This window comes from Heterocephalus glaber, unplaced genomic scaffold (assembly GCF_053883595.1).
Source record: "Heterocephalus glaber isolate CG9 unplaced genomic scaffold, H.glaber_assembly_v1.0 deba00001429, whole genome shotgun sequence".
Taxonomy (NCBI): domain Eukaryota; kingdom Metazoa; phylum Chordata; class Mammalia; order Rodentia; family Bathyergidae; genus Heterocephalus; species Heterocephalus glaber.
The window spans coordinates 22354209-22371906 of NW_028258294.1; the positions used below are offsets into that span (position 1 = coordinate 22354209).

At 36.4% G+C, this 17698-nt stretch overlaps 1 protein-coding gene across 1 annotated transcript in view; it reads right to left on the minus strand.

Annotated features, from left to right (window-relative positions):
* Nucleotides 1-6646: 6646 nt before the first annotated feature.
* Gucy1a2 (guanylate cyclase 1 soluble subunit alpha 2) overlaps nt 6647-17698 on the minus strand; it is a 400022-nt gene continuing 388970 nt past the window's right edge. Inside the window, exon 9 of the mRNA XM_087212146.1 lies at nt 6647-6834. Within this exon, the coding sequence (XP_087068272.1) occupies nt 6778-6834 (57 nt within the window). The 3' untranslated portion in view covers nt 6647-6777. The remainder of the gene's footprint in view (nt 6835-17698) is intronic.

Consider the following 17698-nt stretch of genomic DNA (forward strand, 5'->3'; position numbering starts at 1 on the left):
AGCTGTGAATCTCTGTAAAAATCAAAACAAACTTACATAATCAGAAGGTACCATAACACAGGGTAAACTTTCTCATTCCAAGATGGGTGAATAGGAGGATACAAAAGAATTGAACCAAGCAAGACCAAAACCCAGCAGGGCAAAGATTAAGTCAACCACATCAATATTCAGTGTTTGGGGTATATGGTAGGAAAATGTGAGTTCCAAAAGGCTTCATTGTTTCCATTGCTATGTGCTGGCTTGTTGCAGCCCAACAGCCTCTCCTCAGGCTGGCTCTGCTCAGGTCCTTCAGCTTAGCTTTCCTTGACAGACAATCTATGTTCCTCAAATCTCTGACTTTCTGATGTCTTCACAGCAATTTTTACTTCATTCCCAAAGCTTTACACACTGCCCTCTCAGAGGCTCCTTACCTGCCCCATACACCCAGACCTTCCTTTGAAATCTGAATGTAAGCCACACTGACTCCACAACTCTTTTATTCTGAATGGCAGTAAAACTAGCAGCACACTGATGATGCCAAGGTCTGCTATCAGTGGGAGCAGTAGCCATGCCCCCTCAGATCATGATTATAGTGGCCTCTGAGTTTCCAAACTACTGAGCACAGTGAAATGAATCCTGCAGAACTAATCCCTAAAAGACCCTTCTGGATCAAGTGTCCCAGAAATCTTCTTCTCAAATGAAAGGTTTACACTTTTATACCCTTTAGCCTGTTATGGGTGGTCTCTTGTTGATTTTCAAGATGCCCTCAAGGTATCTTCTTATCTCTGCTCAAAATAGTTTCTTTTTAATGGCACTAATCTCTTTAATAGTCACATTTCCTTTCCTCCTAACTTTATACGTGGTTCTTTCAAGGCCCAAATTTAAGTATTTCAGATTTTTCTGCTCTACTTTTGCTTATAATTCTTACTATAGATCTGACTAAATACAGTCAGCAATCCCCATGCCATGGCCTGAATTTTGAGCTGCGTTTGAATATCCTCTACCAATTTAGTCCACCACCCTTAATTTCAGTTTCCTGCAGTCTCGGGTCATGGGTGGAAGGCAGGCAAGTTTTCTGCCAGGGCATAACACACATAGCTTCTATTCCAATTGCCAATGGAGTCCTCATTTCCATTGGAATCTTCCTGAAGCTAGTCTTTCTGTCCACATTCTTACCAGCATTCTGGTCTTCTGAGCTCCAACAAAAATCACCTATCAAGTTCTGGTTATAGTATTCTAAAGTTTCTCTAGCACACATCATCATACTTCTCCAAAATTCTACAAACCAGTTCCAAAGGCTCCTAAGCTACATGGTCAAGTACAGTAAGAGTAATGACTCCACTTTTCAGCACCTATTTTCTGTACTAGTCAACTTTTCTGTTCTGGGACACAATACCCAACACCACCAACTTAGAAGAAAAGTTAAATTTAACTTATGGTTTTACTCCATGCTGGGTATAAAGCAGAAACATCATGAGAAGTGGATGTGGCAGAACAAGACTCCTTAGTTCACGGAGGGTGGAAAATAGAGCAAGAAAACAGCACCAAGAGAAAAGGGCAATGGACCAAACATAGCCTCCAAGGCTTTGCATCCATGAATCACATAGACACAGCTAGAAGTTTGCTTTACTAATCTCCTGGGTGGCTTCCAAGCCAATCAAGTTGACATAGTTTACTTAATCACTGCAATGATATATTTTTTGGCAATAATACATTTTTTAAAGTCTTACAAAACAAAAAAAACACCCAAATTAATTTTTTTTAATGGCCCAAAAAATTGAGTAGACATGTCTCCATAGGTAAACAAATGGCCAATTAAAACATATAAATGTTCAATATCACTAATCATTAGGGAAGAGCAAATCAAAATGTAGAGCGCTACCACTCTGCATCCATTAGCATGGGTATTACCTAAACAAACAATAGAAAGTAGTAAGTGTCCGTAACAATGTGAGGAATATGGAGCTCTTGTGCTTTAGTGATACAGTTGTAAGATAGGGCAGCTGGTGTGGAAAACAACATTGCAATGCATCAAAAGTAAAATTGCTATATGATCAATTCATTCTATTACTAAATAAATATCCAAAAGAGTTGAAAGCAAGGATTCAAACAGATATTTGTACACTCATCTTTATAGAAACATTATTCAAAATGACAAAATGTGGAAGCTGTCCAACTATCAGTGGATGAAAGGATAAACAAAATCTGGTCTATACACACAAAAAGGAATGGGAATTCTGATACATGCCACAATATGCATGAACCTTGAAGACATGGAAGTAAGCTAAATAAGCCCAGGAACAACAGGACAAATTTTATATAATTCCATTGATAAGAGGTATTTATTCAAATTTATAGTGATAGGAAATAAAACAATGATTACTAGAAATAGATTAGTGGTCACTAACACAAGTTATTCCTGTTCATCTGTGGGTTGTCTATGTAGGTGATCAATAAATGTTTTTTTAAAAACAATGACTTCAGTTCATCTCTGCTTTTATCAGTGCTTTATAATCAGAAAAGAAGTATCTAGGTGAGATTAAATTGAACATTAAACTTTTTAATGAGGATTGAAGGGAGACAGGATGGGGGAGGGCTAAGAGATTTCTTTGGGTTAACTCTGGAAGACCATTTACATTTTCTTCAAGGAAAACTCTCCATTGACATCAAACACTTCTTCCTCTTGAGCTGACCTCTTTCACTCCTGCAAATGGCTCTGTTATACATGCCAACCTAGCAGCAATGGCCAGCACAGTGATTTTGTTTCCTTATTTTTGTTTTCAACTAAATGAGGGGACCTGGGCCCATGCTAAAGATTTGAGTTGGAAATCAGGCGAATATGATCCTTCTGAAGACTAGTACTCACCACCAAATCATTCCAGAAATATGATAAACATGGTCTAGGTTGTTAAAATAAAAATCTGACACCATTTATATTTAAAAGCATTTACTCAGGCAAAGAAATGATTCATGAATCAGGCAGCATTCTAAGTGGAAGGGCTTCAGAGAACTTTTAAATGGGAAATGAGTCAGAACATGAAGTAAAATACAGAATTAGCTTGATTGGTTACAGCTAGGCTTTCGCCTTATTCAGTTATGGTACTATCAGTTGGCTGCATGTGATTGGCTGAGGCTTGGCTTTTTGTGATTGGCTCAGACACCCTATGACAGAAAATATATTACTAAATTATGATTTGTTACACAAGAATTCAAATTACAAAGACAGCTTTTGGCCAATGGCCTACTGATTTCTTAATATGGTTGGGAATCTTCCCCATAGAAACTGAATAATTCGGGGACTATAAAAAAGAAGTCTTTTTTAAAATGACCAGGTACTTTTTTCACCATCCACTATTTTGTCAAATGGCTGCGAGGTGACTTGATTTACCAAATGTTGCTGTTATAAACATGCTGAAAACAAAACTTTCTATCATAGAATCAGACAATGCATGGATTATGGAGTGGTCAGAAATAGAATAAATTATTTTTACTTTACAAGATACCTTACATAATAAGTCAAATACTAAACTAGTTTTTGGCTTTTCTGAAAATTTGATCTTATTGACTTTATTTCCAATTCTTTACTTCAAAATAAGAGTATCGTGAGATTGGCACCCATGTGTCTCCCTAAAATAGGCTTAATGTATATAATTTTTTCTAATAAGATGTTCAAAATAGTTTATAGCATTATCAAAATATTCCAACAAAAGCTGTTTTGCAGGAAATAGGGACATTTTTCAGCAAGAAACACATGGATGAGAGGTAAAATAATCTCCACTAGATTACAAAACAAATTAGAAGTGTAATCATTAAAGGAAAAAAAAGGTTATATTCTCAAATGGAACAAGCTTTATGTGAGTTAAGAGTGCTGAATATCTCCTTCTGCTCCAAATTATCCTCTATTTCAATTTTTTCTACCTAAATTCTGCCAATTAGAGATTCATTTTAGATAACAGTTCAGTACGAAATAAGAAATAATTCTGGGATTTTGAAGCTAATCATTTTCACACATTTGTATGATTTAGTTGAATCACATTTCTCTCTCTATTTTATTAACTAAGCTGAATTATGTTGAAGAAAGTGGTGGTGGATGATGGGAGGGGAGGGGAGAGAGGAGAGATAACTGGAAAAGACAGGCATTTATAATGACATTATCTGGCTTCCTCATTCGAAGGCCATTTTCTAAATCTTGTCTGCATATTAAGACTTCCAAGAGAGCTTTTTCAAAATGAAATGAAAAAAACCCAAACAAAGATCAGTGCCTGACCCTTTCATCCCCAAAGGACAATTAAATCAGAATCTTTGTGGGGAGTACAATTTTTTTGTTTTCTCTTTTAAAGGCTCCCAGGGTGATTTTAATTTAACAACTGAGGCTGAAAACTACTCTCTCAGTGCTAATAGCCAGGTCAAAACCCACACCAATTAAATTAGAATATCTGGAGCTAGGGAACTAGGTATGGGCATTTTTTTTTTTTAAATCCCCAGATAATTCCAATGTGCAGCAAAGTTTAGGAACCATTGTTACTGAGATATTGTTGCATCAAAATAACCTAGAGGACTTCATAAAACAGATTGCTGGGCTCTACCCCCAGAGTTTCTGATTCAGCTACTCTAAGATGGGGACTAAAATAGAAGGTATTGCTGATAATGGAAATGTGAGAATTAATCACTGCACAGAAGCAATTTTGAAAGCTGTTAGTCTTAAGTGACAAAAGCAAGGTTATGCATACTCTGTTGAATTGCTGTTCCCTTGGTGTATACCTCACAAAAATTCACATTTTATACATCATGAAACATGTATAAGAATGGTTCTAGCACTATTATTTTCAATGACCAAAACCTGAAAACAATTCAAATATTTACCAGCAATAGAATGAAAAAAAAATAGTAGCCTGTTCAAACAATTCTGAAATAGTATACAGTACTAATAATGAACAAGTGCATTTACATAAAACATGGATAATTTCTTAAAACATAATATTGAGCAGAAAAGGCCACAAAAACACACTTGTGCACAAAACAAGATTTCATTTATATAAATTTCAAATGAAATGGACAAGACTGAACTATATTGTCGAGAAACTCACACATAAAGGGTAAAACTGCAAAGAATATCAAGTTCTTGCCTTAGCATGGACAGTGCTTTCCTGTCAAGGGTGAGAAAGTATTTTCAGTGAGAAGTACTTTGGAATAATAAAAGCATTCCATGTCTCTATCTAAGCAATTATCACATAAATGTTTTCTTTACAATAATTTAAAAATATACTGCTGGGGATTTAGCTCAATGGTTCTGCCACCTGCCTCGAAAGCACAAGGTCCTGAACTTGATCCCCATTACCGCCCCCCCAAAAAAAAGAAGAAGAAAGAAAAATATACTGTTGTTTTATGTACTTTTCTATAGGTCTACAATATTCTATAGTAAAAAATCACTTATAGAATAATAAAATTAGGAAGCCTATCTTAACTAGTAAATTACATAGAATCAACAGTAATTTAAAAGCTGAAACAAGCCAGGCATGGTGGCTCATGCCTGTAGTCCCAGAACTTGGGAGGCTGATGCATGAGGATTGCTAGGAGTTCAAGGCCAGCCTGGGCTACATAGTGAGTTCAAGATCACCATGAACTACATAGCAAGACCCTGTCTCAAAAATAAATAAAAATAAAATAAAAGCTGAAATAATATGAATCTCAGTTGTGTATAGTAAAAGAAATTTTATATTTGAAGTCAATTCTAGTAACTTAATAGAGAACACTTTGTTTTGTTTGAAATGTTGGAAAATATTATTTTCAGGCTTCTGATCTTTTAAAAGAAAATAATGCCAACTAAGGCCTTATTTGTGAAGGTATATCGGTTTGTACTTATTGTCCAAGTATAATCATTAGTAATATCCTCTCATTCTCAAAGTGTCCTGATTTGGAGAATTAATGATGTGTGTATATGTCTACTCTTGGCATTTTTTAGATTCTTGAGACAGAAAAATATTTTCTGGTCATAAATTTTTGTCTATACAGTAAGAATTTCCAACTGGGCAGATGCAAAGTGGCTTATTCCACACATACATGGTTTTGTGAAAATATTATTCGTTTCCCAAACGTGTCTTTTGTATACAAACTTTTTTACTTTCTCCCCATTTAGAAAGTTTTGACTAACTTAATGGTTCCACTGAAATGAATCACTTTGTTTAACACACCCACCCTAAACTAAATGGAAAATAAAAGCTGATACCTAAATAGAAACAATGAAAGAAACACCATCAACTCATGCCAAGAGTGACTGAACACTCAATGTCTGCAATGCCACTTGCTTTAAAATTTAAACATCACTCTAAGATATTTTTGGTAAACAATGAAAACTAAAACCGTGCAAGTGTAGTGAAAAAGACTAGACAGGGGTTAGAGAAGGAGTTAGAAGTCCTTCTAGGATAAAGAAGAATAAAAATCATGGCTAAGTTTCTTCTAATTCAACTTTGTAAGTAAAATCTCCAAACACAACTCTGGGAACATTAAAGAGTTCCCACATAGTCACAGCCTCCTCTTTTCCAACCCACTCTTGGAAGTGAAAAAACTAAAGTTTTCAGGTCAGATTGAACGAACTCAGCAAAATTTATTAATACTTGCCTAATTCTTAGGCCCTCAGGATAAACTCCCATTGATGTCAGGAGGAGATTTCTTTCACAGACAGCTATGAATTTGTCTCAATATACTTCAGCTGTGTTATTTAGAGCCCTGCCATTTGGGATGGAGCTTTAAAGTGCTTACCTACTACTGGGAAGAAATTGGCATCAAAATCCAGAACTCTCAGATGTGATGACTCTTTCCTGGGTATCTGTGGAGGATGCTGTTTGAATTTTGTATCTGCAATAGGGACACAGAAAAGAGTTTGCCTGAGCCTGGAAGCTGGTCCTTTGTTGGCATTGTCAATTTCAGATTATGAGCACTGGACAATAGAAATGATATTTCTAGCTGAGGAGCCAACAGTCCATTTATACATGGTCAGACTGTTTGCACACACAGACTGATTTGAGGAGGGGGAGCTAGTTAACTGCAGACATAGACTGTTTTAGACAATAACATATCAGCCTATGATCAAGAAGTAAGCAATGAAAGCTCATTTAAACCAGATTACATTTAAGAGAATTTACTTTAGGCTAAACCAGGCAACTTCACAGGTATTTTAGGATAAGAATTGAAATAGACCCAAGCCATATGGGAACAGACACCAGAGCAGAAAAATTAGTCACAGGATTACTCTTTCAGTGTTTCCAAAGCATGGGATTGCCTGCCCCCTCATCTCCACTATTTTCTCATTTGGCTTTATGTAGTTCCACATCCTGCTACTTGCCCTAATATTTTAATTTTCAATTCAATAGTTTGCTGTCATCTAACAGTTCCCATGTCTCCAAGTGCAACTTCTCAAAACAAAGAATGTGCTTAGCTCACGCTTTCGCACTGGTTCTTCTTGTGTTGGCATCAGCCCTAGCTGCATTAGCTAGTGGTGAGGAGTTGCTCCCTGCATTAGGCCTGTGAAAGGGAACTTGTTAGCAAATGTAGAATGGATTAGCTTTGTGCTCACGAAGTATCTAGAAAACTTTATACAAATTATTTAAAATTACTATAACCTGGATGAACTAGTATATAGATAACAAAAGTGTTAACCTTTCTTGTCTTTTTTTCAGAGCCAATATGAAACTTAAGAAACAGATAAATGACAAGTGACAATAGCAGTCTTCAGTCTTCTGCAATGGAAATATATTTTTTAAATAAATGATATTTCTAAGCCATAAGCAATTTTCTCAAAAGTCCCTGAGGTTGGATTTCTCCATTCCACTAAAATGATTTATATATCCTAACATGTTTCCATTTAACACTCTCCCTCCAAATCTAAAGTGGAGAGTTGCTTTCATTATTATATTCATAACAAAAATATATTTGGATTTTGCCAGAAAATGTCAAGATTTTCAAGAAATTATACAATTAGATTTCACTGAGCAACTTAGAACACATTGTAAGAGCAAATGGTTTAAGAAAAATCTTAATTTTTGGTTGTTTTGTGTTTCTAAAGCTTTGCATTCATCTTTTATTGTTCCCCAAAGTTACACTATTTATTGTATCTTCTCTTTAAAGTAAATAGTATTTGTTTCAATCCCTTAGAATGAGTTTTTGAAAAATTATAAATTCTGCCCTATACTTAATGCCAGAGAATTACAAAAGGTTATGTCTGACCCATTTCCAGAAAGAACAAACTATTAATGTGACATGTTTTCTAGGCTATATCAGATAGTATTTAAAAGTTTGAGTGTTTCGTTTTAATTTCTTTATGTACACAATTCCTTTTTAAATTTTTTGTTTTTAAATGTTTAATCATCATTTAGGAGTGAAAATGACACACATTTTACCATTTATTACTTCTTTTTAAAATAATCTTAACTCAAAAGGTTATGATTTTTGTAATTATGATTATGATTATTAGCTATTATTAGCTTATGATTTTTGAAAAGTAACAAGCTTTTTCAGTCATTTGGTTACTTAATCTCCAGCCAGAATATGCTGTGTGGTCAATCTCTGCTAAATCAGTTCTTAGTATGGAAGCAGTTTGGCCATTTGCACTATGTCACTGTTTATCAGCCATGTGGTACCATACTTCTCACTTAATGAATATCTGTAACAGGTAGGATTGAAGAAAATGTCAACTATTAAAGCAGACTCTTTTTTTTTTGGTACTGGGGATCGAACTCAGGGCTTCAGGCTTGTGGGGCGGGTGGCAGCACCACTGAGCTAAATCCCCAGCCCAAGCAGATTCTTTTTAAATGAGAAGCTGATTGCTGGATGTAGTTTCATTCACTAATTTATTTATTCATCAATTCAACCAATTAAACAACTATCCATTTAATAAATGTTTATTGAATTTATACCAAACAACTGTACTATAACTGAGGATCGAGAAATAAACAAAAAACTGTGATCTCTAAGGACAGTGAAGTGACTTACGAGGATACATAGTTTTTCTGTGAAGAGATTTTGTGGTGCTGAGAACTAGTACAGGAAGAAGTTATAATTGAGATAGAGAATCCAATGATGATTTTATGGGAATACAGCTACAAGGGAAGGGTGGGATACAGGGATGGAGAAAATATTTTATATTTGGGTGACCAGAATGACAAAGTGCCTACCCCACAGAAATCACTGGGTAAAATGGTTCAAAATAGAATTATAATCTATGCGAATATCTTCCTTTGAACCTAAGCACAATGAAAATCAGTCTATTCTGATCCAGGAATAATATGATCTGGTTTATTTTCAAAGTAATTCTGGAATTAAATAGAAATGATCTTTTATGGCTTGTATCTAGATGCCCCCCAAAAGCTTCATGTGGTCATAGGTGGGGCTTTTCACAGGTAGCTGGATCTAGGGTGTGTGATGCTGGGATCAAGGATGTGATGCTGGGATTGATTCATGGTGCAATGCTAGGATTAAATCTACCCCACCCTGTGAGTGCTACCTGCCCTAAGGGTGAGTAACCTGTATAAGACATAAGGAACAGAAAGAGTGTCGTCAGTTGTCATTTGCTGCTTGATGCTTTGCTGCCTTCTGCTTCCCATAAACTTTTTCTCCTCTGCAATGCCCTTTTGCCATGCTACTCTGCCTTGGAGCCAGCTGATTATTGACTGAAACTTCTACAAACTGAGCTACAATAAGCCTTTCCTGCCAGGGATTTAGCTCAGTGGTTTTGCCACCTGATGTGCAAGCACAAGGACTCGAGTTCAATCCCTGGTACAAAAAAAATAAAAGAAGAAGCCTTTCCTCCTTTAACTTTGGGTGTTAGGTATTTTTTCTCAGCAACGAGAAAAAGTAACCAAGACAGGGCCAGAGGCTAATATTAGAGAGATGTGTAGTAAAGTGATTTAGAATAGAAGCAGTGGAAATAATTTAAGTTGATTAGTTCAAGATATCTTGAGCAGATGTATGCAATTTATCAGGGAGTTTTATTAATAACTGGGATTTTGTAATGATATTCCAAACTAAGACAGAGGGGCTGTGGATGATACCTGTAGTTTGAAATAGATGTGGACTAATTGACATCCAGCAGTTTCTTTTATCCAAAAGGACACATTGTAAGGCCTTCAGTGGAAGATTGATTATGTAGCCAGCTTTAGTCTTCTTCTTAGTGTTAGGATTTAGTTTGTGCTTTTAACCCTAGTAAAGTCTAAATAATAAAAAGGTGACTTTTAAAACAGTTTTCCTCATTTCTTCATTTTAGAAGTTAACAACTTTAAGCAGTCTGTAACACTAATGCAACAGCCTCCCCTTATAATTTTGTTTTTAATGACTGACTAGCCATTCAGGTACTTCATCCATGTGTCATTTCTTTACTCCAGAGGAATCATATTCCATAAAGTATAGAGCAGAGAGCTAATGAAAGAAGAATAAGTGATATGACCAAGGTCTTCCAGAAAATCAGAAACTAATGCTAGAAATCAGAAACTGCTTTCTTCCCTCTACTCCCAGAAACACTCCTTCACTCTAGTACCAAATAAATATTAGGTCAGTTCTGTCCAGTGGACACGTAAGTCACATATGTAACTAAATTTTCTACTTACTACCTTTTAATAAATAAATGTATTCACTTTTGCTTCACTTGTTTACTTTTTTATCAGCTTTATTGAGATATAATTCACATTTAATATAATTTGTTCAAAGGACACAATTCAATGATTTTTAATATATTCATAATTATGAAACCATCACACTCAGTTTTAGGACATTTTAATCACCCCCTAAAACCTCATACTGGTTAATTGTCAGTACCCATTTACCTTCTAATCTATTTCCTAATAAATTAATAATCACTGATCTACTTTCTGTCTCTACAGACTTGCCTATTCTGAACAACACTTTTTGTGGTTCTCCTATAGTCTATCATAGTATGTAGCCATTTGAATATATCTACTTGCTCTTAGGACAATGCATTTGTGTTTAAGGGGTGTTGTAATAAATATCAGTAGTGTATTCCTTTTTATTGCCAAGTAGTATTCCACTGTATGGACACATCACATTTATTCATTCATCTATTGATGGACATTTGGATTATTTACTGTTTGGGTGGCTATGAATAAAGTTATAGATATTCTAGAATAGGTTTTAATGTGAACTCAAGTTAAACTTCTCTTATGTAAATATCTAAAGTGGTATTAGTGGATCATAAGGAAACTAGCACATTTAACTCTATAAGAAATTATCAAACTGTTTTAAATGTTTCTACTACACTGTATTCCTACCACTAATGTATGAAAGTTCTGTGTGCTTCACATTGCTGTCAGTACTTGGCAGAGTCAGTTTTTGTTTGCAGTTTTAACAGGTACACAGTAGGATTAGTCACATTTTCAAAAAGTTAAAAAGATGAAATTAACTTCAATAATATGTTTTGTTTAGCTCAATGTATTCAGAATAGCCTTTTAATATGCACTCTAATACATGGTCAAAACAAATGACTAGTTCATGTGGCATAGGTGGTACTTGGTCTGATAATATTGAATTTAGGATGGTCATGTCTACATTGAATGATGACACAGACATGTAGTTGAATTTTTCACTTTTCATTGAATTTTTTTCAATTTTATGAAAACTCTGTTTTGAGCCTGCTTCTAGCTCATAGAATCAATTTGTAGTCCTAATAAAGAAACATGCTGAGCGATAGAGTAATAGCATCTACCCAGCAGGTATTTAATCCTATCATTGAGGGTAGGAATTTTATTTTTGTTTTAAAGTCAGGCTTAGATTCAGAGATGGAAATAGAGAAAAATTTCAGTGCAATTCATACAAAGCCAAAGTCTAAAAAGAACATACCAAGAAGACAAAATCTAGGGGTTAATCCAGTGTTCCAAAAGAAATTTTAAAAAGGACTAAGAGAAAATACTGAAGTGGAAGAAGGGGAAGTATAGCTAAAATTCACAAGCAAATATGTTCTCAAAGTGGAAAGAAGAAAGGAAGAAAGGAAGGGAGGGAGAGATGATGGATGGAAGACAGGGAGGGAGGAAGGGAGGAAGACAAGGGAAGAAGGAAGTAAGCAGACAGACAGGTAGGCAGGCAAGCAAGCTTTTTTTCAGACCAGGAGATAATTTCAGCAGGTAAGTGGTCCAAGCCAGAAGAAACAAGCTTTAACAGGGATTTTAGGGATCTTGTGCCAAAATCTGGACAGTAGGTAGACTTATTATCCCATTCTTGGCTCTATTCCAGTGGCTCACAAAGAGCCATTGGTAGCTATTGATATACCTAAGACCTTTACCTAAGGAAGGTTTAACAAAAACAATGAAAAACCACATCAAGGACTCAAGACCAAAGGACATAATGGGTCATTATAGGCAGTTTGACTAAAATGTAAAGAGTCAATAAGCTATACATAGAGAGCAGGATTAAAATCTATGATTTAAAAATCTACTTTTATAGATTTCAATGATACACTAAAAACCAAAGAGGCAACTGAGCAGGACTGACAATAATACTTCTCTTATGGTTCTCTTTATGACTAATCACGTGACCCCTAAAGATAAAAGGGAAGAAAGGCCTATTGGAGAGAGAAGATATTTAAGGTGGTGATGTAATTGACTGAGAGTGTAAGATGGTGCTAAATGAATTGGACACTAACTGAACAATTAATACAATTGGTAACCTTTGTGATTGGCAGTTCAGGACATAACCTTACCCTAGATGTGTTATCATTGTTATGCACTGAATTGTGTCCCCATAAACTCATCTGTTGAAGCCTTAGCCCCCAAGAAGACTTTATTTGGAGGTTTTTAAGGGTAAACAAGATGATAAGGGTGAGACATCACAAGAGTGGGATCCTAATCCAATAAGACTGATATTCTAAGAATAAAAGAGTAGAGATCTTTCTCTTCACATGTGACAGTCCATGTGAGAACACAATGAAAAAGAAAAAGCAGCTAACTATAAACTAGGAATAGATATATCTCACCAAAGACCAATCTTGATGATACCTTGATCTTGGATTTCTAGTGTCCAGATCTGTGAAAATGTATTTCTGTTTAAGTCATTGAGCCTGTAGAATTCTGTTACACCAGGCTGAGCAAAGGCACACATCAAATCATAATCTTCACTTCTTTGACTATAGTTATCAAAAATGGAAGCAAACAAATGTGGATCACACCAAAGCTTCTGGCTACTGCCAATTATTTCCTAATTTGAAAGGGTTACCACCAAAGTGATCCTAAGATGAGAACCAAAAATCTTAAAGATAAATTTCTGACTCAGGCATTCTGATTTTGTGCATATGGTATTCCTCATATAGAAAATAAACAAACAAAAGTCTAGGTATTTATCAGATATACTTTGGATACGGTCATAGATATTAAGTCTACAGATAAGTTCTGAAAGACTCAGGAATTTTAAGGCAGAGAAGACAGAGAAACAGTGGTAAGTTGCTTCAGCTTTGTTCAAGCCAAAGGCCACATCCTTTGAAACTGGAAAAGCAACATATTTCTGTTTGCATAATGACATCCATTCTCCTTACATTTGTTAAATGTGTCCTATGTACCACCCCACCATACTAGGTAGAAGGATGCAAAATGAATAGACTAGATCTTCTCTTTTTAAATAAGTCAAGGTAGATGCATCTAACAGGATATCGTAGTGTTATCTAAAACAATCTATTGATATAGGAACATGTCCATGATGGTGTTATTTTAAAAATAAGTTTCAGGTTGCGCGGAACATGCCAAATCAGCCCGCTGCAGACAGGCAGGTCTGCGCACGCCCTACAGAGGTCCTGAGTCACACAGAACACGCTGAATCAGCCTGCAGCCAGGCAACAATCCACTGGACTCCCCACCCCCGCTCTTCTGTACAGCCACTTGGTTCCACACTACAAAGACGCAGAGGACACCAGACCACTGGACCAACAGACCATGATACTGAGTCCTGCTGCTCCTGGCACAGAGATAGGGGCTTCTGAGCCGCCATCTCACTGCTCCCGGTCCAGAGAAAGGGGCTTCCCAGTCACCATTCCTCCCACTGCTACCAGCCCAGAGGAAAGGGTTTTGGGCCACCTTCTGTCCCACCGCTCCTGGCCCAGAGGAAGGGGCTTCTGGGCCATGATCCCTTCCACCAATCCTGGCCCAGAGGTAGAGGCTTCTGAGCCACCATCCCACTGCTCCGAGCCCACAGGAAAGGGCTTTTGGGCCACCATCCCTACCACTGCTGCCAGGCCCTGTCCCACCTCTCCCAACTCAGAAGAAGTAATCCATGCAAGTGCCAACAGCCCCCCTGCCCAGTCAAAATGAGAAAACACATAAATAAGTCTCAAAACCAGACTTCCAGATCACCTACAGCAACCCCAAAGGGAAATGAGATGGAAAACTCCAATACTCAACCACCTGGACCCACTGAACTGGCAACAAAGGGGGATGTGGAAAAAAAAAATCAGAAATAATTTCTCAGATGACAGGAGAAATTGTGTCCCTAGTGCAAGACATGATTAACAAATCTAGAGAGGAGCTGAGGAACATGATGGAATCTCAACATAGAAAACAAATGGAATCCATAAAACAGATGCAAATAGATTTCCAGGATATGAAAAACTCCATTGAAAGTCTACACAGCAGAACGACCCAATGTGAGGACAGAATTTCAGATATAGAACACAAGATTGCAATTAGTGACCACGAAAAGAAAAATTGCTTCAAGATTATAAAGGAACATGAGAAATCAATCCAGTAGCTGCTAGATGATGCAAAGAAGAATAACATAAGACTGATTGGGCTCAATGAAGAAACAGGAGAGAGTGGAGATGACATAAAAAATCTCTTCACAGAAATAATGGCAGAAAACTTCCCAAGCAGGGGAAAAGAGCTTGACATACAGATAAGGGAGGCATATAGGACTAGAAATACCTTGATCAAAAGAAATCTACACATAGGCATATAATTGTTAAGATTCCAGAAACACAACAGAAGAACAAAGCTCTACAAGCAGTCAGAGAAAAGAAACAAATCACATACAAAGGAAAGCCCATCAGAATCACAGCAGACTTCTCAACACAAACCATCAAGGCAAGAAGAGCTTGGAGTGACATATTCCAAGCCCTAAAAGAAAACAGCCTCCAACCCAGATTGATGTACCCTGCAAAACTATCTTTCAAAATGGATGGAGAAATAAGATACTTTCATGACAAAGAGCACCTTAGGAACTTCGTGAATACCAAACCAGCACTCCAAAGAATTTTACACAATATCCTAGGAACAGACACTGAGGATCACAACCCCAGGAAGCAAAGCAGAATCAACCCATCTGGCATGACAAGAAATTAAATGTAAAAGGCCAGAACCCAACAAAAAGAAAAAGTCATGGCAAGGAAAAGTCAATACGTTTCAGTTATAACCATCAACATTAATGGTCTCAATTCACCAATCAAATGAAATAGACTGAAAGAATGGGTCAAGAAGCAAGATACAACAATATGCTGCATACAAGAAACACACTTAATTCAAAAGGAAACTCATAGACTGAAAGTTAAAGGGTGGAAAATAATACTCCATGCGACAGGAACCTGAAAAAAAGCAGGAGTAGCTATCCTCTTGGCAGATCAAGTAGATTTCAAACCAACACTGATTAAGAGAGATGAAGAAGGACACTGCATCCTTGTAAAGGGAAGAATCCAAGAGGAAGAGATGACAATCATAAATATCTATGCACCAAACACTAGTGTGCCCAACTATATAAAACAAATACTAATGGACATGAAAAGTCATATATGCACTAATACAATTGTAGTGGGGGACCTCAATAACCCACTGTCACAAATAGATAGATCAACTAGACAAAAAATAAGTAATGAAATACTAGAACTCAATTGAACTCTTGAACAAATGACATTAACAGATATTTACAGACTGTTCCACCCCACAAAATCAGAATACACATTCTTCTCAGCTGCACATGGGTCATTCTCCAAAATAGACTACATACTAGCTAACAGAATATGTTTAAGTAAGTGTAAAGGAATTGAAATTATTTTCTGTATATTATCAGACCATAGTGCGATAAAATTTGAGATCAATAGCAAAAGAAACTCAAAAAATTTCACAAACATGTGGAAATTGAACAACACACTTCTGAAAAACCAATGGGTCACAGAGGAAATTAAAGAAAAAAATCAGACAGTTCCTTCAATAAAATGACAATGACAATACAACATATCAGAATCTATGGGACACAATGAGAGCAGTCTTAAGAGGGAAATTCATAGCAGTGAATCCGCATATTAGGAAAACAGAACAAACCCAATTAAACAACCTGACGCTGAACCTCAAGCTTCTAGAAAAAGAAGAGCAGGACAACCCAAGAGCTCATACAGGGGAGGAAATTATAAACATCAGAGCAGAAATCAATGCAATGGAGACTAAGAGAATGATACAAAAAAATCAATGAAGCCAAGAGTTGGTTCTTCAAAAGAATCAACAAAACTGACAAACCTTTAGCCAACCTGGTCAGAAAAAGGAAAAAAAGGCCCAAATCCATACTATTAGGAATGAAAAGGGTGAAATTACAACAGACACAGCAGAAGTCCAGAGGATCATCAATACCTACTTCCAGAACCTATATGCCAATAAGATGGACAACACAGAAGAAAGGGACAGATTCCTAGATACATATGAATTACCCAAGTTGAATGAAGAAGACCTAAAAATTCTGAACAACCCAATATCAACCAATGAAATTGAAAATGTAATTAAAACTTATCAACTAAGAAAAGCCCAGGCCCTGATGGCTTCACTGCTGAATTCTACAAGACATTTAGAGAGGAACTGCTGCCACTACTTTTTAAACTCTTCAAAGAAATTGAAAGGGAAGCAATACTCTCAAATTCATTCCTGGAGGCAAGTATCACCTTGATCCCCAAAACAGAGAAAGACCTAACCAAACAGGAGAACTACAGGCCAATCTCACTAATGAACATAGATGCAAAAATCCTTAATAAGATACTGGCAAACAGAATGCAGAAGATCATCAACAAGATCATACACCCTGATCAAGTGGGATTCATCCCAGGGATGCAGGGATGGTTCAATATACAAAAATCAATCAATGTAATAATTTCAATAGAGCCAAGGACAAAAACCATATGATCATCTCAATAGATGCAGAAAAAGCATTTGACAAAATTCAACATGCATTTATGATAAAAACCCTACAAAAAATTGGAAAAGACGATCTCTACCTCAATCTGATAAAAGCCATCTATGAAAACCCAACAGCCAATATCATACTAAATGGTCAAAAACTGAAATCCTTCACACTAAAATCAGGAACAAGACAAGGATGTCCACTATCACCACTCTTGTTCAGTATAGTTCTGGAAACATTAGCCATGGCAATTAGACAAGAGAAAGAAATAAAAGGAATAAAGATAGGAAATGAAGAAGTCAAATTGTCATTATTTGCAGATGACATAATACTCTATATAGAAGACTCCAAGAACTCCACCAAAAGTCTTCTAGACTTAATAACCAAATTCAGTCAAGTAGCTGGATACAAGGTCAACACATAAAAATCAATAGGTTTCCTCTACACAAATGACAGACTCACTGAGAGAGAAATAGGGCAAATAATTCCTTTCACAATAGCATCCAAAAAACTGAAATACCTAGGAATCAACCTAATGAAAGAAATCAAAGACCTCTTCTCTGAAAACTATGGCACTCTG